This window comes from Hemicordylus capensis, chromosome 2, assembly GCF_027244095.1.
Source record: "Hemicordylus capensis ecotype Gifberg chromosome 2, rHemCap1.1.pri, whole genome shotgun sequence".
NCBI lineage: Eukaryota > Metazoa > Chordata > Lepidosauria > Squamata > Cordylidae > Hemicordylus > Hemicordylus capensis.
In genome coordinates this window covers 47,719,740-47,740,722 of record NC_069658.1, presented here as the reverse complement: position 1 = coordinate 47,740,722, position 20,983 = coordinate 47,719,740, and the positions used below count along the sequence as shown (strand labels likewise).

The 20,983-nt window shown below is 43.1% G+C and overlaps 2 protein-coding genes across 9 annotated transcripts in view; both read left to right on the top strand.

Annotated features, from left to right (window-relative positions):
- Positions 1–8,299, top strand: part of LOC128345899 (proteinase-activated receptor 1-like) — a 28,753-nt gene extending 20,454 nt beyond the window's left edge. The window contains exons 1-2 of one of the 2 annotated variants that reach the window (XM_053298534.1): positions 1,529–4,504; positions 5,042–8,299. In XM_053298534.1, the coding sequence (XP_053154509.1) occupies positions 4,429–4,504; positions 5,042–6,090 (1,125 nt within the window). In that variant the 5' untranslated portion in view covers positions 1,529–4,428 and the 3' untranslated portion in view covers positions 6,091–8,299. Of the gene's footprint in view, positions 1–1,528; positions 4,505–5,041 lie in introns of those variants that run through there. The other variant, XM_053298533.1, reaches the window with a different exon arrangement.
- A 260-nt stretch (positions 8,300–8,559) lies between these two features.
- On the top strand, positions 8,560–19,612 carry LOC128341866 (proteinase-activated receptor 1-like). 7 transcript variants are annotated; one of them, XM_053288482.1, is made up of 4 exons: positions 9,861–9,943; positions 12,855–12,968; positions 13,390–13,666; positions 15,640–19,612. In XM_053288482.1, exons 3-4 carry the CDS (start codon positions 13,585–13,587, stop codon positions 16,725–16,727), a joined length of 1,170 nt encoding a protein of 389 aa, XP_053144457.1. In that variant the 5' UTR covers positions 9,861–9,943; positions 12,855–12,968; positions 13,390–13,584; the 3' UTR covers positions 16,728–19,612. The 7 variants fall into 7 exon arrangements, with proteins under 7 accessions (XP_053144458.1, XP_053144457.1, XP_053144454.1 ...); XM_053288483.1 differs by lacking the exons at positions 9,861–9,943; positions 12,855–12,968 and adding an exon at positions 8,560–9,846; XM_053288479.1 differs by having other exon boundaries at positions 12,855–13,666.
- The last annotated feature ends 1,371 nt before the right edge of the window (positions 19,613–20,983 follow it).

Genomic DNA, 20,983 nt, shown 5'->3' with positions numbered 1-20,983 from the left:
ACTCAACATGCATCATGCAAGCATATCACAAAGTATTGCCAGGGCTCTACTGAATGTGGTGTTGCTCAAGGCAGTCTGCACACAACTTCTACCAGAGCTCCACAATCAAATGCCCTAGACCCAACAGGAACTCCACTGGGGTACCTGCCCCCCCATTCTCTTCAAAAATACCCCGTTTCTACCTACAAGCAGTAATGTGTATGTTTTTCATCCTAGTCCTAGAATCCTGTCCTAGTTTTTTCTTCTTCTCTACAATGAAATCAAGAAATTGCTGAAGACGTCAAACTTCACAATGTTGGAACAGCCAAGCTGGAATCTGACATAAAGGTCAGGCTAGTCTTTTTTGTGCTAAAGGTAAAGTGTGCTGTCAATTTTGACTCCTGGCACCCACAGAGCCCTGTGGTTTTCTTTTTGCAGAATACAGGAGGGGTTTATCATTGCCTCCTCCTGCACAGTATGAGATGATGCCTTTCAGCATCTTCCTATAACGCTGCTGCCCAATATAGTACCAGTGGGGATTTGAACTGGCAACCTTCTGATTGTTAGTCAAGTATTTCCATACACCTAAAGAAAAGCAATATTAGGGAAGATCATCGCTGAACTTATGGATTCTGCTTATGTGAGGCAACTGCATTTGGCTACAGTTATGCTTTATAGCCACAAGAGGTCACCATAGCTTCATTTCAGCTGCTTAGCAAATTATTCCAAGGTGAGAGTACAGTGAAGGAATATAAGGGAGACAACAGCAGCAATAGAGGGATACCGCTGTGGAACCCATGTATTTGCCAGTTTACTGGCAAGGATGTATCTGGAAAGTCCTGAGGAACATACCACCCAGAGATTTTATAGAGGGCAGTAGATAAAGGCAATAAATAAATAAGTCTGGATATGGTGGCAAGGGATATACAGTCCAGTGGATAAAGTCATTGTGATATTTGGCAAGTAACTATCACAGCTCTTTAAGCTATCTCACCAGTCGGATAGATAATTTTTATTTTATAATTGAATTTATATTCCATTTTTCATTTGAAAAATCCCAAAACAGTTAGATAAGATTTTAAAACAAAAATCTACATAAGCTGAAAAGTACATAGATAATAGGTAGCATCTAGGCTAGTCAGCATAACTGCACCATTGAAATAAATGAGACAAGTTAGTCATGACTAGCTTAAGAGCCACTAAATTTCTTTTTAAAAACAAGTTTTTGTGCTTTACAGAAATTCCCTTGCCGGCCTCATAAAGCTGTTATTGTCAAAATAATAGCTTTATGAGGTGTCTGCACATCCCGGATCTGGCTGAGGTGGTTTGTGTTTGCGGCCCAGACCCCTGAAGAAGAGAAGCCTGTTTGCAGGCTGATTGCTCTCCTGTGCCTTCTTCCTGAGTGCTTGACTGATTCCATCTGCCCCCGAGGACCAGGGATCTCTCGTGAGAGGGCGGATTTCTGGAGCCCTTGGGAGCATAAATTGGAATTTGGTGCCAGGCCTTCAGTGTGGGGCTGAGTTGGGGGGGGGAATTCTATTAAGGTGGGGTTGGAGGTCTGGGTTAAAGTTTGTTAGTCCTCCTTTTATTGGGTTGTGCCAGGCCTTTGGTTATAATGTGTTTGGGTTCTCTTAGGCAGGGTGATGGGAGTGAGGGTACGGCAGCTGTGGGGCAGCTATTACTGTAGTGGTGGGGAATAGAAGAATTGGCATTGGCAGAACAGCTGGCCGTTACAGGGGAAAGGAAACCAGTAATTTATTAACTCTTCCCACTTCCGGCTGCCCTGTCAGGCCTCTGGTCTTGGGGAGCAGTTCCAACTACTCACAGAACCTGGCCTTGCTCCTCTACAATGCCAGGTCGGTTCAGAATAAGACCCAAATCATCCATGATTTGACCTGGATGGGGGAGGCTAGTGGCCCAGTTTGGGCCCAGCTTCTCCCACCAGGCTACTCTGTGGTGTAGCAGGCTAGGGGAAGTGAGGGGGGGGGTGTGTGGAGTGGCTGTGGTTGATAAGAATACTGTTTACCAGGGTCCCTGTGCAACAGTTGACTTATATCGAGTGTGTATTCCTGAGGCTGGCAACTAGGGATAGATTGGGGATTCTGTTGGTATACTGTCCACCCCTCTACCCAACTGACTCCCTAACTGAGCTGACAGAGCTGGTCTCGGAGTTGGCATTGGAGTCACCCAGACTTTTAGTGCTGGGGGACATCAATATCCATTGTGAGGCTGACTTGTCTGGTGCAGCTCAGGAGTTCATAGCAGCCATGACAACTATGGGCCTATCCCAACTAGTCTCAGGACCAACTCATGTTGCCGGCCACACACTTGATTTGGTCTTTTGTTCGGATCAGGGGGGTATTCCATGGGAGGGGGATCCTGTGGTTTCCCCATTGTTATGGACGGACCACTACCTGGTTAAGGTTGGTTTCACAGCCACAACCCAGCCCTGCAGGGGTGGAATACCTATTAAGATGGTCCGCCCAAGACGGCTGCTGGACCCAGTAGGACTCCAAAAAGCCTTGGAGGGTTTTGATGTTGGTCCTGCCAACGATTCTGTCAATGTCTGGAATAGAGAACTCGCCAGGGCAGTAGACATGATCGCTCCTAAGCAATCAAAGTGGCCCCTTGGTATACAGAGCAGTTGCAGGGTCTGAAGCCGCAAGGAAGGTGACTGGAGCACAAGTGGAAGAGAACTCAGCTTGAAATTGACAGGACACAGCATAGAGCCCATTTGAAGGTTTATGTGAAATAAGAGCCTCCCCATCTCTGACAATTTTTTAAAAGTCTTTAAAGACACATCTGTTCACCTAGGCTTTTAACTGATATTGTTTATTGTTTTAATGTTGTTTTTAGAATATTGGTTTTGTTTGTTTTTTAAATTAAATTGTTGTGTTTTAAATTTCTTGTTTTTGTTTTTAACTGTTTTACCTTTGTTTTTATCTTGCTGTAAACTGCCCAGAGACGTAAGTTTTGGGCGGTATAAAAATATGTTAAATAAATAAATAAACCAGAGACCTTATTATGCCTGTTTTAAAACAGTTGCACCAGCTGCAACTGTTTCTGGGCAAAATACAAAGTGCTGGTGATTACCTTTAAAGCCCTGAACAGCTTGGGTCCAGGCTACCTTAGAGAGTGCCTTCTTCTGTATGATCTCCATTGCACGTCGAGGTCATCCGGAGTGGTCCTTCTCCAGTTACCACCAGTACATCTGGTGGCGACTCGGAACCGGGCCTTTTCTGTAGCTGCTCCTTTCCTATAGAATGCCCTCCTGGCAGATATCTGCAGTTTAGCCTCTCTGTTGGTCTTTAAGAGAGCCCTAAAGACTTACTTGTTTTGCTTGGCCTTCCAAGGTTTTTAAATTGTTTTAAAGTATTTTTAATTTTTTTTCAATTGTGTTAAAATTGTTTTATATTGTTTTAAGTAGTGTGTTTTAAGTGATGTTTGTTTTTATGTTGTTTAAACTAGTTGTGCACTGCCCAGAGCCTCTGGGTGGGGCGGTTTATAAATATAATAAAGAAAGAAAGAAAGAGAAAAAGAAAGGAGCTATGATGGTTGAACTGACTAAAGGTTGTCAAATAGATATGCCCTCGTTAAAGAAAACACATTTTTGCCTCCCCCTGTTCTACCCTGCTAGAGTGAATTATGCCTCCAAAGTTAAAATTTGTGGTTTTTTAGCTATGCAAAATTTCACAAAGCCTCAGTCTCTGGCTTTTGGTTCATTCTTACAATGGATTTGGTCTTAGCAATGTTTTAATAGTATTACTGTTGAGCCACAGAGTGAGGCAGGGGCTTGTATTTGGGAGATTCAGTTTCAGAGACTAGCTCAGCCCTGAAATGATGAGTCACTTCCCCTCAGGGTTATTGGCTTAAGGAATGAGGTTAGTAGTCAAGCACTCTGTGCACTGGGGGGAAAAACATTTTATGTTCATTATCAAGGCTTAATTGTTTTTTATGGATTCTGATATGTTCAAAACCACAACCGATGTTTTTGTATCCATGGTTTTTCAGAAGTATTTGTTTTTGGAGAGTGCCCTTTTCAGGAGAAACATCAGAAAAGCCAACAAAGCGCATAGACATTGTCATATATTATGAGGATGCTACTCATTGTCCTTGTAAAGGAAAATTAAATTAGCAGATCTGTCTGAGAGTGTTCATATGATGCTCCTGGGAGGGAGCAGCCAGAAGGCGATATTAGAAACTCATCTCTACCTCTGCCTTTACTATTGTCTGTCGTTTGGAGTGATTCTTGATAGTGTGGTTATCTTTGGATCTCCAGTTGCTTTAAGCTAACATTCATGGCCTACTAGAATGAGGAGATGAAGGGTGGAATTAGACCTCAGTGAATCCTTGTTCAGTGGGACAGAGGGAGTTTCCCCCCCAAGCAAATCTCTGCAGCCTGTCTTCCAGACGTGGAACCAGAAGTTGGGGTGCTTCTCTGGAGGATAAATGGACCCCTCTCTGAAGATATTGTTTTCTCTGCTCTATATACCTTGCACCTTATTCAGCACAACAGGAGGAAACAGTGAGTACATGCCACTGTAGTTCATCAGTATTTTAACATGAGTCACTTTAATACAAGGGGTAATTTATTATGGTCTTCTTTTTGGTTAAATTTCACTTTCTACTACTCTCTCCTAGACTGTAGAAAAAGAACCAAACTAAAAGATCAAGGAGATATGAGAAAATATCTCATGTACAAAGAAGGTTTGCATCTCAGTTGGTTTTGAGTATGTGTATGTAAATAGATTACATCCGAAGAAAGTTAGTCCTGAATAAGCACCATTGAACTCAATAAGTCTGTCATGACTAACTTATTCCCATTGATTTCATCTTAGACATGACTAACTTTGGATACAACCCTGTGTCTTTAGGAGTTAGCCCTAAAAGGTATCATTCCAGGCCTGAAATAACATAGAGAGCACTTAGATGGACTTGAAAGGCACAAATTGCCTCTGATGTTTGCCCAAGGACTCTTAAGAAAATTAATTGTATCCAGTTTTGTAACAATTATGTATAGAGGTATTCATTTGTTTGATTGATATATTGCTTCGTCTTTCAGATTCATCCCTAGATAACTACAGAATGGGTATTACCTTTGTAATCACTTCTATGGAAGCAAAGATTGAAAATCAATCAGGTATCTCCAATCAACTCATAAACCACCTTGCCCCCCAAGACAATGAAAAACACTTGACAAGCCTATTGCTGACACGTGTTATTCCCTCACTCGAGACCTTTGTGATTGCATTGAGTGTCCCTCTAAACGTTATGGCAATCCTTATTTTTGTGATCAAAATACACCCTAAGAAGCCAGCTCTGGTATACATGCTCAACCTGGCTTCTGCTGATTTATTCTTTGCGATCACACTGCCTTTTAAGGTTGCCTACCATTTTTCTGGACACAACTGGGTATTTGGACCTGGACTGTGCCGTTTTGTCACAACCACCTTCTTTGGCAACATGTACTGCTCCATACTGCTGATGATGGCGATAAGCATTGATCGTTTCCTGGGAGTGGCATACCCAATGCAGTCTTTGTCCTGGCGCACTGTAAGGCGTGCCAATATGGTGTGCTTGGCCATCTGGATTGCAGCCATAGCTGGTATGATACCTCTTCTAATGACTGAGCAAACAAAGAGAATACCTCATCTAAACATTACAACATGTCTTGATATGCTGGATGTCACTGTTACTATGAAGCATCTTCGCTATTATTTTTCTGCATTATCTGTTATCTTCTTTTTTATCCCATTTATAATCTCTACTACCTGTTATGTGGGCATTATAAGGACACTTTCTTCACCCAATGTAGCTGCAAAACCAGGTAACAGAAGACGTGCCATACTCTTGTCTGCAGCTGTCCTGTGCACTTTTATTCTTTGTTTTGGTCCAAACAATGTCATCATGCTGGTGCTTTCATGTAATCATCGTCTTGAGTGGCTCTATCTTGTCTACATGGTGACACACAGTACTGGTGTCATGAACAGTTGCATTGACCCGTTAATCTATTATTATGCCTCCTCAAAGTATAAAAGACAGATCCTGAATCTCCTGCACTGTAAAAAGCATTCTGATCCTGAAATTTGCAGGTCAGCCTACAAGCCATAGCATGGCAACCATTTTAGTGGTTTGAGTACTGCCTCTTCAGCCTAGGACGTTATATATTCACTGACATATATGGGTTTTGCATTTTACATTAGTTCACAGCAGCTATCTTCAATGTCCATTTATTTCTACTTCTAGAATACCATCTAATGTTTCCCACTTATTCACAGCACTATGTAGAAGGGCAGCGAAAGTGATTGGCCCAGGTCACCCAGTGAGTCTCATGACTGTGGGGATTTGAACCTGGGTCTTCCAAGTCCAAGCGTGACTCTAACCCTGACATCAGGCCGGCTCGCAAAGACTATTAACCATGGAGGCCACTGTTTGTGTGTACAGAGCATCTGCTTTGCATGCAGAAGGTCCCAGGAGAGCCGCTGCAAGTCAGCGTAGACACGGCTGAGCTAGATGGTCCAAGGGGCTGATCCAGTACGAGGCAGCTTCCTATGTTAAGCAATGCCTTGGGGCTCAAATGCCTGTGCACCTGAATTGGGTCTAGTCTGGGTAAACATTTCTATCTATCTATCTATCTATCTATCTATCTATCTATCTATCTATCTATCTATTTAGCCAACATGATCCACCTCTCTCCGGCAATGGATCGTGGGCTGTGGGACTGCAGACCTTCAGTGCCCCTGTGCTAAAGTCTTATTTATGCAGTAGGCCAGGTGTGAAGGGGCAGGGGGAGTGATGTTCACATCTCTCCCCTCCCTCCAAAAGCCCTGTCTGCTGTTGCTGAGTGTCACACAGCCATCAGGAACATACGGTGTGCTGCGTAAAGAAGCCTTCAGCACAGGAACACTGAAGGCGTCTTGCAGATCCACAGCCCTCCATTCGTCACCAGAGGGCTGTGGATCATGCCAGCCATCATCATCATCATCGTTTTATTTTACTAATGTATTTATTATTTTAATTATACTGCTTTCCAACATTCTTGATCCCGATGTGCTCAAATTACATTCCAAATCCTGCATGTAAGTGCTGAATTTTGTGAGAGCTCATTTTCAAGTCTCTTGCTCTAAAATGTGGATAGTGATGATTAGGGAAGTGCATGAAACAGATTTAGTATTCAATTCTGAGCTCAGAACAGAATGCTAGATCCCTGGCATGTTTACTCAGAACTACTACTACTACTACTTATTATTATTATTATTATTATTATTATTATTATTATTATTATTATTTTATTAACGTTTATATCCAGCTCTTCCTCCAAGGAGCCCAGAGTGGTGTACTACATACTTGAGTTTCTCTTTCACAACAACCCTGTGTAGTAGGTTAGGCTGAGAGAGAAGTGACTTACCCAGAGTCACCCAGCTAGGATCAAGGCTGAATGGGGATTTGAACTCGGGTCTCCCCGGTCCTAGTCCAGCACTCTAACCACTACACCACGCTGGCTCTCCTGAAAGTTTAGCTGGTTGTTCCAACAGGACAACCCCATTCCAACTTGGAGCGTTCCGAGTGCCATTTTGGAGTCCAAAGTGGTACTCTTGGCCACTGCACATGCACGGCAGCCATTTGCATGGTGGTGCTGACCACACAGATGGCTGCTGCATCTGTGGAGAGGCCAGAAGAGTGCCATTTTGAAGTCCAAAATGGCACATGGAACATTTTGAGTGTTCCAAGTCAGAAGAGGATTGTTCCATTCCAGGCTCGGAACAGGCCCTTCATTTGAGCTTGGAACACTCAAAATGGCCTGGTTTGTAGTTGGAATGTTCCGACAGTGAACCATTTTGCACATCTCTGGTGATGACATACAAGATTTGTTATGGGGATGAGTGAGACAACAATCAGAGCACATAATGAATATGGTACTAGACATAATTGATTAATAATCCTCAAATGACTTTGCCACTGCAGTTGACATCCACTCCAATGGCTCTTGTCCCAGGCAAGGACTTGGAATTAGATTGCCTAGTTCCAAGAACAGCAGCACTGAACAGAGCCCTCTCTCCAAATGTAGGCAGAGCAGATCCTGTATTATGTTCTCTATTATGAACCTGTGAGTGACATGATCAATTTTATGCACTGAAATTTTGTTATTAAGTAATCTGGTCTAATTGGGTTTCAATCAACTTTTCTCCGGTAATTGTGGCAACCAACAGTCCCCAAAAATGTTGTAATGTAAGAACTTCATTCCTTTGTGTGTCTGACACACAAATGAGTGCATTGACAATGTAAAAAGAGAGCGAATTAAACAGATTTGGCAATGACATCGGGAATGTTCTGGTATATTCATAAATATGTATAGAAACATCTGTGCAAAGTTTTACCTGAAAAAGTGCAAGATTTTCTAGTCTGCTACATGAAGTCTTCCAGTTTACAAGAGTTGACTCTTGAAGACTTCAGCAAGTTGAGTGAAAACATCTGAAATGGAGCATTGTTCAGTTGACGGCCTTCATCTTGAATGTATGATCTCCAAGAGCAAAATAGTAGACACTACACAGTGGTGTGGCTTGATGTCAGTCCTGCTTTTCAAGCCCCTCTTCCATGCCAGTCTGGAGGGAACTTGCCCATAGCTAGGAGAGGAGGAAGAGGACATGTGGTCTTTTCTAACTTTCCTCACTGCTCTGTAGTGTTAAGAGTAACAGGGTGTAAGAGCATAGTGTTTCATTGAACTTGTATTTTAACTTTAGCAGGGCTAAAAGCAGCTTGGAGGGGGCTGGAATGAGGGACATGGATGTGTAATTTATGATTGGAATATAATGCAGGGGAAAGATTTAATCCTCTCTACCTCAATGCTGCTTCCCCAAACAAATTAGCTGCCATTGAAGTTGAGAAAAAAATGTTGAGTGATCCAATCATGGGTCCCCTATGTTATGTCTTATCTGACCTGTTGTTGGTTTCTGTTTGTTTGTTTTGAAAGTAAGAAACTCCAAATACTTTTCTTCTCCTTTCCTTGTGGGGAAATGCTCCAAGATTTTAATCATTTTGGTTGTCCTCTCCTTCCCTGCACCTTTCCTAGATCTATGGTATCCTTTTTGATAAGGATCAACTAGACTTGTACACAGTATTCCAAATGCAGCCACACTATAGATCTACATAATGGAGCCATGATACTGGTTGGCCATTTTTATTTTGCAGTGACCACTATAATGTGTCTGAAAACATGGAGTTAACAAGTTTCAGGACTTTGTGATTGGCAGATGTTTCATCAGCACAGCTGACTTTCCTAGTCTAAATAAATAAATATCTCCCCTCTAGGGATGTGCATGAACCTGTTCGGAGGCCCTTTAACAGCCTTGCATAATGGAGCACTGGTGGGAGGGAAGCGGAGGGAGGAGTAAGTGCACCCCCCACCCTTAAAGTCTGACACAAACCCACACCTTCGAACCACCGATCCTGGTTCTGTGCACATCCCTACACCCCTCTACAATGGTTACTCGCAACATGCAGTGAGCATGTCAGAAATTGACTTTATGACATGAAAGATGAGGTCATCCTGCTGACATCTTTTTCTGACAATTCATTAATATGAAGGGGATCTTAGGAAATACAGTAGTTTTAGACTAGGAAAGCCAGCTATTGAGATGGAAGCCATTACTGTGGAGGGGAAAGTGGAAGGAAAGAGAAGAAGAGGACGACTGACAGCAAGGTGGATGGACTTCATTATGACAGCAATGAAAGCATCACTGAGAGACCTTAAAGGCCAAGTTGAAGACAGATCATCCTGGAGAGAATCTATCTATGTAGTTACTAAGAGTCGACACTGACTTGATGGCACTTAATCAATCATGCAAGCAAGCAAGCAGGAGATCTCAGGTAGATACTTAATGGCGCATCTGCACAGAGCAAATTTTGGGGATCATACACATGGTTCCAGCACTGCAGATGAGAGAAATGGCAGTGCAAACAGGAGGTATGTTGTCATTATACCCAGTATAAACCATGTATGTGCAGGTTTGTGAAGCACCATATGGCATATGTTTGGCAGGAAGATGGGATCATGGGAGATTTCGCAACTGAGAACGAAACACATCCTATAAGATGTGTGGTACATGAAATCATGAGACAAAGAGTCTGTTGGAGGACGTCAGCAGGAGATATTTTAGTGTTTGTCCTGAATCCCATTAACTAAGAAACCTCGTGATAGTAGAGAGCTGCTGGCAGACTATGACATCATGGAGTTGGCTGATATCAGTCAATGGCTGATATACAGACTAAATTACTCCTGAGTAAATTAAGTAGTCCCCTAGAATAAATACTGGGTAGCACGATTGAGCTACTCTGAGTACCAGCTGCAGGGGAGTAACAGCAGGAGAGAGGGCATACCCTCAACCCCTGCTGTAGGCTTCCAGGGGCATCTGGTGGGTCACTGTGTGAAACAGGATGCTGGACTAGATGGGCCTTGGGCCCGATCCAGCAGGGCTGTTCTTATGTTCTTAGTCTGGATGTCAGCCACGGGCTTTGCATCTTTCAAGCTAAAAATTAGAAGCTAATTGACAAAAGGAACCACTCTTATTTTGTAGCAGCTTTTTGGCAAATAGCTTTTTGCATGAAGAATGTATTAGAATAGAAGTGTCCAGCAGAATGAAGTTTTCAAATGAAAAGGGGAAATATTTTTAGAAGAAATTCTGATGAAATTCAGAATAAAGGTTGAAAGGCACTCATGCATTGGACTAGGGAAGCAAGATATAAATCGATAGAGGTGTAATTTATGTTTATCCAAAAACTAGCGGGTGTGTGAGTTACCACACCTTAATAACGGAAGCACATCTTCTTTCCTGGGTGTGCAATGATTTCTCTTCCCTTCCAATTACCATAGAAGTCTTGTTCTCAACTACTTGGAAGGCAGGGCCTAGGATCAATTGCTCAGTTACAGTGGCACTTTTAAGAACGGACCCTTGGGTCCATATCTGACCCCGCTCCCTCCGCCCACAGGCTCTTGCTTGGTGTGCAGGGGACCCAGCAACACAGCCAGGAATCTCCTCTCCCTTCCCCCGCAGTGTTGCGGTGGCTTGGAGAAGCTGGTGCAGTGGCCCTTTAAGCAAGCGCTAAGGCAGAGCATATGCAGCTCTTTCAGGATGAGCTCAACACGCAGCCAGCCTATTCTGAGAGTGGAAGTGGCGGGGAAGGAACCGGGAGAGGAGGCTCAATGGAAGGAGCCGAGGATGGCTGGGCATGCTCCTGCCCAGTGCACCAGCTCCTCCGGTCCCACTGGGGTGGGGTAGGGTGTATCATCTACACTTTATTGGCCAAGTATGCTTAAATGAAAGAATTGGTAGTAGGTCATGGTCCAGATGACAGACCTTCAGAAAGAACCCCAACCTCACCACCACCATCAAAAGCTAGTTACTTTTGTGTGCAAACTGGGAAATGTGGCTGAGCATCATATGGCCCCTTGATCTTCCTTTAATTCTGACTGGGGATGCAAATGAGAAAAAGTAGAAATCCGCAGGGCAGTAAAAGTCTTGCGTCCCTGACGGATGTCAGCTGAGAACACAGATGCAGGTTTTGGACATAGGAACATAGGAAACTGCCATATACTGAGTCAGACCATTGGTCCATCAAGCTCAGTATTGTCTTCACAGACTGGCAGCGGCTTCTCCAAGGTTGCAGGCAGGAATCTCTCTCAGCCCTGTCTTGGAGATGCTGCCAGGGAGGGAACTTGGAACCTTCTGCTCTTCCCAGAGCGGCTTCATCCCCTGAGGGGAATATCTTGCAGTGTTCACACATCAAGTCTCCCATTCAGATGCAACCAGGGCAGACCCTGCTTAGCTATGGGGACAAGTCATGCTTGCTACCACAAGACCAGCTCTCCTCTCCTCACTACCTCAAGAGACTGCGTGATGAGAAAACCCGTTAGAAACCTTGAGTAATATTTTCTTTTAAAACGAGAGGTGATGGGTCTAGGAGGAACCAAAGTGTTGTGTGAGTGGGTTCATGGAGGGAAGCAGTTCTGGGAACACCAGTAGAAAATGGGAAGGGCCGGAAGGCAGGTTCTGAAAGGTCAAGAGTTAAATCTCTTGTGGCACCAACTCACAAAGGCTGCAGCAGCAAAGATTACACTGCCATGCAGCCTGTCAGAGTAAACGTTTCTCCTTCCCTGGCAAAGCAGTTCCAGGCGGAGCACAGCCTTCTGTCCCGATTCGTACTTGGTCCGGAGTACTGTTTAGTGCTAAGCATGGCTGCGGAGGAAAGTGTGATGTGCCTGGCCAGGTTGCTAAGGCAGTGGGCTTGTCCTCACGCTGGTCTTAAGAACATAAGCACAGCCCTGCTGGATCAGGCTCGGGTCCCATCTAGTCTAGCATTCTGTTCCACACATTAGCCCACCAGACGCCTTAAAGAAGTTCACAGGCAGGGGGTGAGGCCTTGTCCCCTCTCCTGCCATTGTCCCCCCTGCAACTGGTACTTAGCTGCATCTTGCCTCTGAGGCTGGAGGTGACCTATAGCCACCAGAGTAGAAGCCACTGATAGACCTGTCCTCCATGGCTTTGTCTAACCCCCCTTTTAAAGCCATCCAAGCTGGTGGCCATCACATCCTGTGGCAGAGAGTTCCATAAGTTAATTATGTGCTGTGTGAAGTACTTCCTTCCATCAGTCCTAAATTTCCCGACTTTCAGTTTCATGGTTCAAGTGTTGTGAGAGAGGGAGGAAAATTTCTTTCTGTCCACTCTCTCTATTTCATGCATAATTTTATACATCGATCATGTCTCCCTGTAGTCACCTCTTTTCCAAACTAAAAAACCCATTTGCTGTCGCCTTGCTTTATAAGGAAGGTGCTCCAGGCCCCTGATCAGTTTGGTTGCTCTCTTCTGCACCTTCTCCAGTTCTACAATGTCCTTCTTAAGATGTGGTGACCAGAACCGAACACAGTATTCCAAAGTGTGGCTGCACCATAAATTTCATTTATCATTTCCTTGCTCAGCCATGAAGTTTTCTGGGTGAGTGTGTACAAGTTACTTTTTCATGCAAGGTTATTATGATGCAAAATAAATTAATAGTAAAACACACTTTATGCTCAGAACAAATGAAAAATACTAAGTTCCATTCATTAATGAGGCTTAATTGCTTTTTTCTGGAAACTGAAAGCCACAGCAAATGCTTCTCTATCCATTACATGCATTATTCAGAAATATTTTGTTTTTAGAAGGTGCCTTCTGAGGACAAACATTAAGAAAGATCCATGAACTGACAAACCGCATATAGTTTTTCACTCAAAATGATGAGGTTCGTTACTCGAGTGAGGTGATATAAATTAGCAGAACTGTCTGAGAGTATTAATATGTTGCTTTTGGAAGCAGCTAGAAAGGAGAAATTTATAGATCCACCTCTGCCTCATTCTAAAGCTACACTTTCTCTTAGTAGGTTAGGTGGTTCTTTGGTAATGTATCTTCTCTTGCCGAGGCCCAAATCCAAACTGGATGAGGAGATGGAGAGTGCAAGCCGATCTCAGTGAATTTCTGTTCAGTGGGGCACAAGGGATTTCTTTGGAGGCAAACCCCTGCAGCCTGCATTCAGACCTGGAACCAGAACTCGAGGTGCTTCTTTGCAGGAGAAATGGATCCCTCTCTGAAGATATTGCTTTCTCTGCTCAGTGTACCTCACACTTTATTCAGCACAGCAAGAGCAGACAAGCAAAGTGAGTACAAACCTACATGTTTTGGCCATGCTTTAACACCAGCAGTAGTTTGAACACAAGGTGGGAAGGAAGGTGTTCCACTGTGGGACCTATTTATCACACACCCTTTTTTTGGTTGAGGTTCACTTTCTCCATCCTTTTCTAAATGTTAAATTTAAAAGAACAACTAAGTTCAGAGAGAGAGAGAGAGAGACCCATGGATGAGGAAAATCTATGTCTCAGTGCATATGGGATGTTTTTGGTTTTTGCATGGGGGTGCAGATGTAAAAGCTTTTCATAACTAACTTTTCATAACTCCACTCAACCGTTGGACCTGGATTAAGAGAGGAAGAGGACAGGATGTTAGCTGGAAGGGTTTCACTTTTACAAGTACAGTAATGCCCTGAGGAATGTTGCCTTGTTTGTTATCAGCAGGGGACCTCTTTTGAGCAGTTGAGAGGATAGCTTGTTTTGATGTGAATCACTACCTGCCTACCAGGCTGTGTATTGTAATGTTTAAGGACTTTCTTGGCTTTATGTTCAATGCATGCCTACTTAGAAGTAAGCGCCATTGGTTTCAACCAGATCTTCTTTCAAATAAATGTGTACAGAATTACAGCCTTAATTAAAAAGCTGTGCTTATTTTTTTGTTCTATAGCTGCTGTTAATATGTCAAGGAAAAATAGACAGGCAAAGATATCTTCCCCAACTACTTTTGGTAGATATCCAGAGCAAATACAAATCAGCTGGAGAGTGCAGCTGTTAATTTGCATATGCAAAATTATTTCCAAGACAATTTGCATAATATCCACATTAGGCACCCAGATTTGGAAAGCCAGAATATGGCAACCCTATTCATAGGGTTAGGGTTAGGCTAGGCAGAACAAGTCACTCATTCTCTGTTTCTGGCTAATTCCTGCAACAGTCATGACCTTGAAGCCTGGCTACTTCCTGATCTTGGTCTTAGGACCTTTCCCCTCCTCCTATCACTGCATACAGCAAAATGCCGAATCCCTGCTGGTACTATATCAGGCAGCAGCAATATAGGAGGAAGATGCTGAAAGGCATCATCTCATATTGCACGGGAGGAGGCAATGGTAAACCCCTCCTGTATTCTACCAAGGAGACAACCACAGGGCTCTGTGGGCGCCAAGAGTCGAAATTGACTTGATGGCACACTTTACCTTACATGGGCTATGGATGCAACTGTGCTAATGCTGCATTTATTAAGAAAAAGAACCTGCGATTTTAGGTGGAGGCAACATATAAATATATGGAAAACAACACACAGTTATGAGAAGAACAAAATGTGGAAATAATATTCTGGACATAGCCTTGATTGCCATGATATCTGCCTGCAGAATGATCTGCAGCAGCATAGCTGCACCTGATTTATGGTACTGACAGCATCATCCCATGTATGTCTATTTGAGGAAAACCTTTGTTCCCTTACTCTAGTGTACGTATGTATAGGATTGCACAGGTTAGGACTACTTCTTGATGTCTCAATAAACTTCCAATTCATTGACATTTGTTGCTCAAATGGAAGGAACCATTCACATGAAATGGATTACTAAACTCAACACAAAGTTATATTATTATTTCTGAAATGACTAATGTCAGTAAATAAACTTTTACATACAGGATTTGGAACATAAGACAGAGCATTAGAAGCACAATGTGTTATGCTGGGAGGCAGAACAACAATACTAACTTTCAATTACACTGCATATCTCTTATGCCTGCATCTAAATGTTGCTACATTTTGAGCAAATAGAACTGACTTAGTACTATAGAAGTGCAAAGTGAGAAGAAAAACGGTGTTAATTTTCTCAGCACTGGAAATTTTAAAATCCAAATAAATATATGAAAATCTATAATTCAGAAATCGCAATTTTTATGCATAAGAAAAGAGTGATATTAAGTTTTGTAACGTTACCATTTATGCAAGTGATATGTTATATGTTTGATTTGTATATTGCTTTTCCTTTCAGATTCATCGTTAGAGTTTCAGTTTTCATCATTTTTTTATATAGACGAAATGATTGAAAATGAATCGGGCAATTCCAGTTTAAACATAACCCAACTTAACCACTCTGAAGACATTGAAAGATACTTGACTAGTTTATGGCTGACCTGTTTTGTTCCTTCCGTCCACACCTTTGTGGTTGTACTGAGTCTCCCTCTAAACATTATAGCAATTCTCATCTTCGTGACCAAAATACAGCTTAAGAAGCCAGCTGTGGTGTACATGCTCAACCTGGCTTCTGCTGACGTACTCTTTGTGAGCGTATTGCCTTTTCAGATTGTCTACCGTTTTTCTGGACACAACTGGATATTTGGACCAGAAATGTGCCGTTTTGTCACAGCTGCTTTCTACAGCAACATGTACTGCTCCATACTGCTGATGATGGTGATAAGCGTTGATCGTCTCCTGGCAGTGGTGTACCCGATGCAGTCTTTGTCCTGGCGCACTGTAAGGCGAGCCTATACGGTGTGCTTGGCCATCTGGATTGCAGCCATAGCTGGTGTGATACCTCTGCTAATGACTGATCAAACAAAGAGATTATATCGGTTAAACATTACTACCTGCCATGATGTGTTAGATCTCTCTGTTACTGAGAAGTTTCGCTCTTACTGGTGTACATTATCTGTTCTCTTCTTTTTTATCCCATTCATAATATCTACCACCTGTTATGTGGGCATTATAAGGAAACTTTCTTCATCCAATGTTGCTGCAAAGGCAGGTAAGAGGAGACGTGCCGTACTATTGTCTGCAGCTGTCTTGTGCTCGTTTATTCTTTGTTTTGGGCCAACCAATGTCACAATAATGGTGCATAACCTTTCAGATCGGGAACAATGGCAGAATCTCTATTTTGCCTACTTGCTGGCAGTCTGTACAGGTGCAATAAACTGTTGCATTGATCCCTTGATCTATTTTTATGCCTCCTTGCAGTGTCAAAGGCATGTCTACAATCTCTTGGGCTGTAAAAAGCATTCTGATGTTGAAAAAGACAGCCAGACAACAAGCAGTAATATGGCAACCTTTTCCAGTGGTTTGAATTCTTTGTCTCAAGCATAATATTTTAGTGTTGAATCTGATATTATATTTTCATTCATAGATATGGGCCTTGCATGTTACATTAGTTCACTGCCACTGTCTTTAATGTCCATGTATTTTTTGCTTTTAGGAGATCAGTAAAGCATTTCTCACAGGGCCAGACTGGATATAATAGGGTAGTAGTCATGTGTCTTTATCCATCGGGCTGCATTGTTCACATGTAAGGCATATTTGGGTAAAATTTCACTTTAAACCAAAAGGGGCACTTGGGAGAGGAGTAACAGCTAGAATGTGCACAAAACTGGTTTTGCCGGTTCGGCTCAAATCCAGACCAGATTCGACCCAGCCCGTTTTGGTTTTGCCCCTCGTGGAACCGGAACCAGTTCAACTGGCTTGGAGCTTTACTGGTAGAGGAGAATCGGGTAAGGATTCCCCTTTACCAGTGACCTCCGCACATGCACAGAGGCCATTTCTGTGGAGGCCATTTGTGTGACTCCACACCTCTCTGCATGCACGGAGGTCAGTAAAATGGACTCCACACATGCTCAGAGGCCCAAACCCCGAACTGGGCTGCCACCAGCCTTGCCTACTTTGAGGGAGGCCACCCCCATGTTGCCTCAAAGTCATTTTGCATTCTGTGTATGCTCAAGAGCTATGCCAGAGTGAAAAGGAACTTGGCTGCCCTGCCACCTGATTCTAATATGGGAATCACAGATCAAATTTGGTGTAGTGGTGACAAAATTCCAATTCTACAGCTTTTATGCAATTCCAAAGCTTCATCGAACTAAAAATAACAGCATATGGCAAGTCAATGTCTAACCAATCCTAGTATATGCATGATGGCAATCTTATATGTTGCATGTATATGATATCAGTATTAGCTAGCAACCGGTAACATTATAAACACTCTAAGGGAGGGGAGGGAAGAGGCAGAGACACAAAGAAAGCTTAGGGTAGACGGAGAAGGCAAGGGAATTACTGTACCCCCCAGTACAGTACTTCCAGAGAGTGTTGCTGGTATCTATCTTATGTTTCTTTTTGGATTGTGAGCCCTTTGGGGACAGGGATCCATTTTATTTATCTTATTTATTTCTCTGTGTAAACAGCCCTGAACCATTTTTGGAGGAGCAGTATAGAAATCAAATAAATAAATAAATAAAATAAGGAAATTGCTGTTCAGGCAGGCTGGGCTGTCAGGAGAAAGAAGCGGGGAGAGGGCAGTTGGATGATGATCAAGGAGTTTGGAGAGGCTGCAGAGATACTCTGCAATTCTAGATGATGTCAGCAAGTAGGCGTTGCTAGGGTTTGCAGCTTGTGAATGGTGTGGCAGCAGCTAGGCAGGAGATGGCATGTCTTGGAGATCCTCTTCCAGAGCTGAATGCAGATCTCAACTTACTCTAATTCCCTACTATGCAGAGGGGATTGCAAACAAGTTATGTCTGGTAAGACTTCTGTTTGGCTGGATAGCCTCACAGAGTCAGCAAGTTTGCCGAATGATTGCTGAATTCATGCCTGCTGCTCCCGTTTCTATACTCCTTTGATCCTTTGATCTGAACACAAAGTCTTTGGTGCAGTGCAACATCCATCATGAGTCTCCATACATGTTAATAGCTAGGCCACAAACACTCAGTTCCCATGACAAAGCACATCTTCATTTCTAAGGAAAAACTGTTAATACAAGAACAGGATGTCTTCCTTAGGGGAAGCTAAATATTTACCATTTACCATTCTAATAATGCTAAACATTAACCAGCTAACAATTTACCATTCTAACAATGCACTCTTTAGATAGATAATTCCCTGAGTCAACAGCTCACTAAGAGTTCAGCATGCCTACCAGTGAATCCCCCCATTCCTAGGCCATAAGAAGAGACTTGCTGCATCAGGCCCAAGGCCCATCTAGTCCAGCATTCTGTTTCCCTCAGTGGCCAACCAGTTGCTTCTGGGAACTGCTGCCATTTAAAACTACAAGCGCAGTTCCGCAACATGGTGTCTCTTATTTCTGATGGGTGTTGCGCTCTGCAATAGGTTTGCAGAATGTTAAGTCACAATAGAGCAGCCGCCCTGTTCTGCAACTAGGCAGTGACACAGCCATGCAGGTGGTACTGAATCATCTGGGTTTTACTGTGCAGAATGTGAGCCACCATTTATAATAATCTTGGTTATAATCTGTGGTTTTATACAAATCTTCTCTCACTATTTGGGGTTTTATCATCACCACACTCTTCTGAAATGGGTTAGAAAACTTGTACAGTATCACTCTCTTTTTAGTTCAAGAGCCAACTGAGGTGGTTGGAGCAAGCTGGGGAGGATGAATGCTCATTGTGATTTTTGACATCTCTATGACCCCTGCTAACTTGGCAAAGAGGCACCTTTTAATGTAGTGATTCTCTTTATTTAGCAGGGGGAGAGTAACTGGCCCTATCCACCCCCAGCACAGGGACTGTTGCTGATGTCTATCTTGTGTTTCTTTTTAGATTGTGAGCCCTTTGGGGACAGGGGTCCATCTTATTTACTTGTTATTTCTCTGTGTAAACTGCCCTGAGCCATTTTTGGAAGGGCAGTATAGAAACTGAATAAATAAATCAAAATCGAAATTGAAAAAAAAAAATAGGGGATGGCATTGCATTTAGCATTCAGTGTGTTATCATGCTTTTTTGTCCTAATCATTGGCCCTTAAGCAGCCAAATGTGCAATGGTGGTTTATAAGCTTTAAAAAGTTTTAAAAACACAAAACTACTATAAAATGTTTTAAATGTGTTGTCAGGGGCATGGAAATGAAAATTGGCAGGAATATTCTCCAAAGGTTACTCCATGAAGAGAATGCAATTGTTCGTTCACTGTTACCCTAATCCGTACCCTAAACCTTTTCTGTGCAAAAACGGCTGCAGTTTTAACCTAAATCATTGGGGGGGGGGGGTTAGGGATAAAGAAGGGGTGATAACACAGAGAAACTTGCAAGTGCAACAGTACTATCACCTATGTTCCATCGCTAGTCGGTTAGGCAATGCCAAAAATCCCTGAGCATTCGCCTCCTGTGATGGTACCAATGGCCAACATTTGTGGGCCTGCCTCATGGACTATTGGAAAGGGGCGTAAATAAGGACATCCAAAAAGCCAGATGAGCAGATAGAGATCCATGTCCACACCAGTTCCATTGGGCAAGATAGAAGGCAAGCTTGACTATGCTGCATTTATTTTATTTTATTTTATTTTATTTTATTTTATTTTATTTTATTTTATTTTATCTTATTTTATTATTTCTATACCACCCATCCAAAAATGGCCCAGGGTTACATTAAAATAAAAACAATTCAAATCGATTAACAGTTAAAATAAAAAACTATAAAAAATAATATAAAACCAATTAACCAACATTTTAAAAGTTTTAAAACCCTGGAAAACCAGGCTAAGCACTTACAGTTTTAAAACAATTTTAAAACCCTGAAGGCCAGGCCAAGCAGATAGGTCTTAAGGGTCTTTTTGCCACTCTCCATGATTAACGGAAGCAGAAGGAATATTGTATGCAAAATAAGCACATGTATTCAGTGTTGCAGACTGTAGCTTTACTTGGCTCACAATCTGAATTGCCTAGCTGCAAGATTTAGATGTTTTGTTAAGCACACCAATCAGGGGTGTAACTACTATTGGGCAAGGGGAGACATTTGTCTCTGGGCCCGCTGCCTCGAGGATCATCGTCCCAGCTCCCCAGCACCCACGCTTCCTTTGGTGTTCCGGCCAGGGGTATTCCTTCACTCTCTGTCTCTCTCTAGTTCCCTCCCTCCTTTCCCCATCTCCTTTTTGCTCCTCCTTCCCGACCCCAGCCTGGCCCCGTCCAGCCTGCCTTTTCTGGCGTCGGTCAGGGCTTTCATTGGCTGGCAGGTGGATGCGTGACATGTCGGAGCACTCCACACATGGAAGCAGAAAGGTGCAGCCGCATCAACTGGCTGGTGGGTGAGCAAACAAGAGATTGCTGTGTGTGAGGGATGCCCATGCCCCGTTTATCAAGGCCACTGTTCCTGGCTTCACGCCTTGCAGCTGGTTTAAGTGTCTGGCTGGTCACTGCTTTGTTCATAGGCAGGGAGGACGGCCGCTGTGTGTTTGTGTGCTGAGAAGGAGGAGAGACATGGAGCCTAACTCCTCAGGTGAGCACTGGCTCTGACGGACTCCTTCCTCCTTTTTCTCGGTGCAGTGGGAGAGTTGAAGGTGCTTGTGCTACTGCCATAGCTGAAAGGGACACCTGGAACTGTTCTTTAACAAAAGCCATTACTGCATGC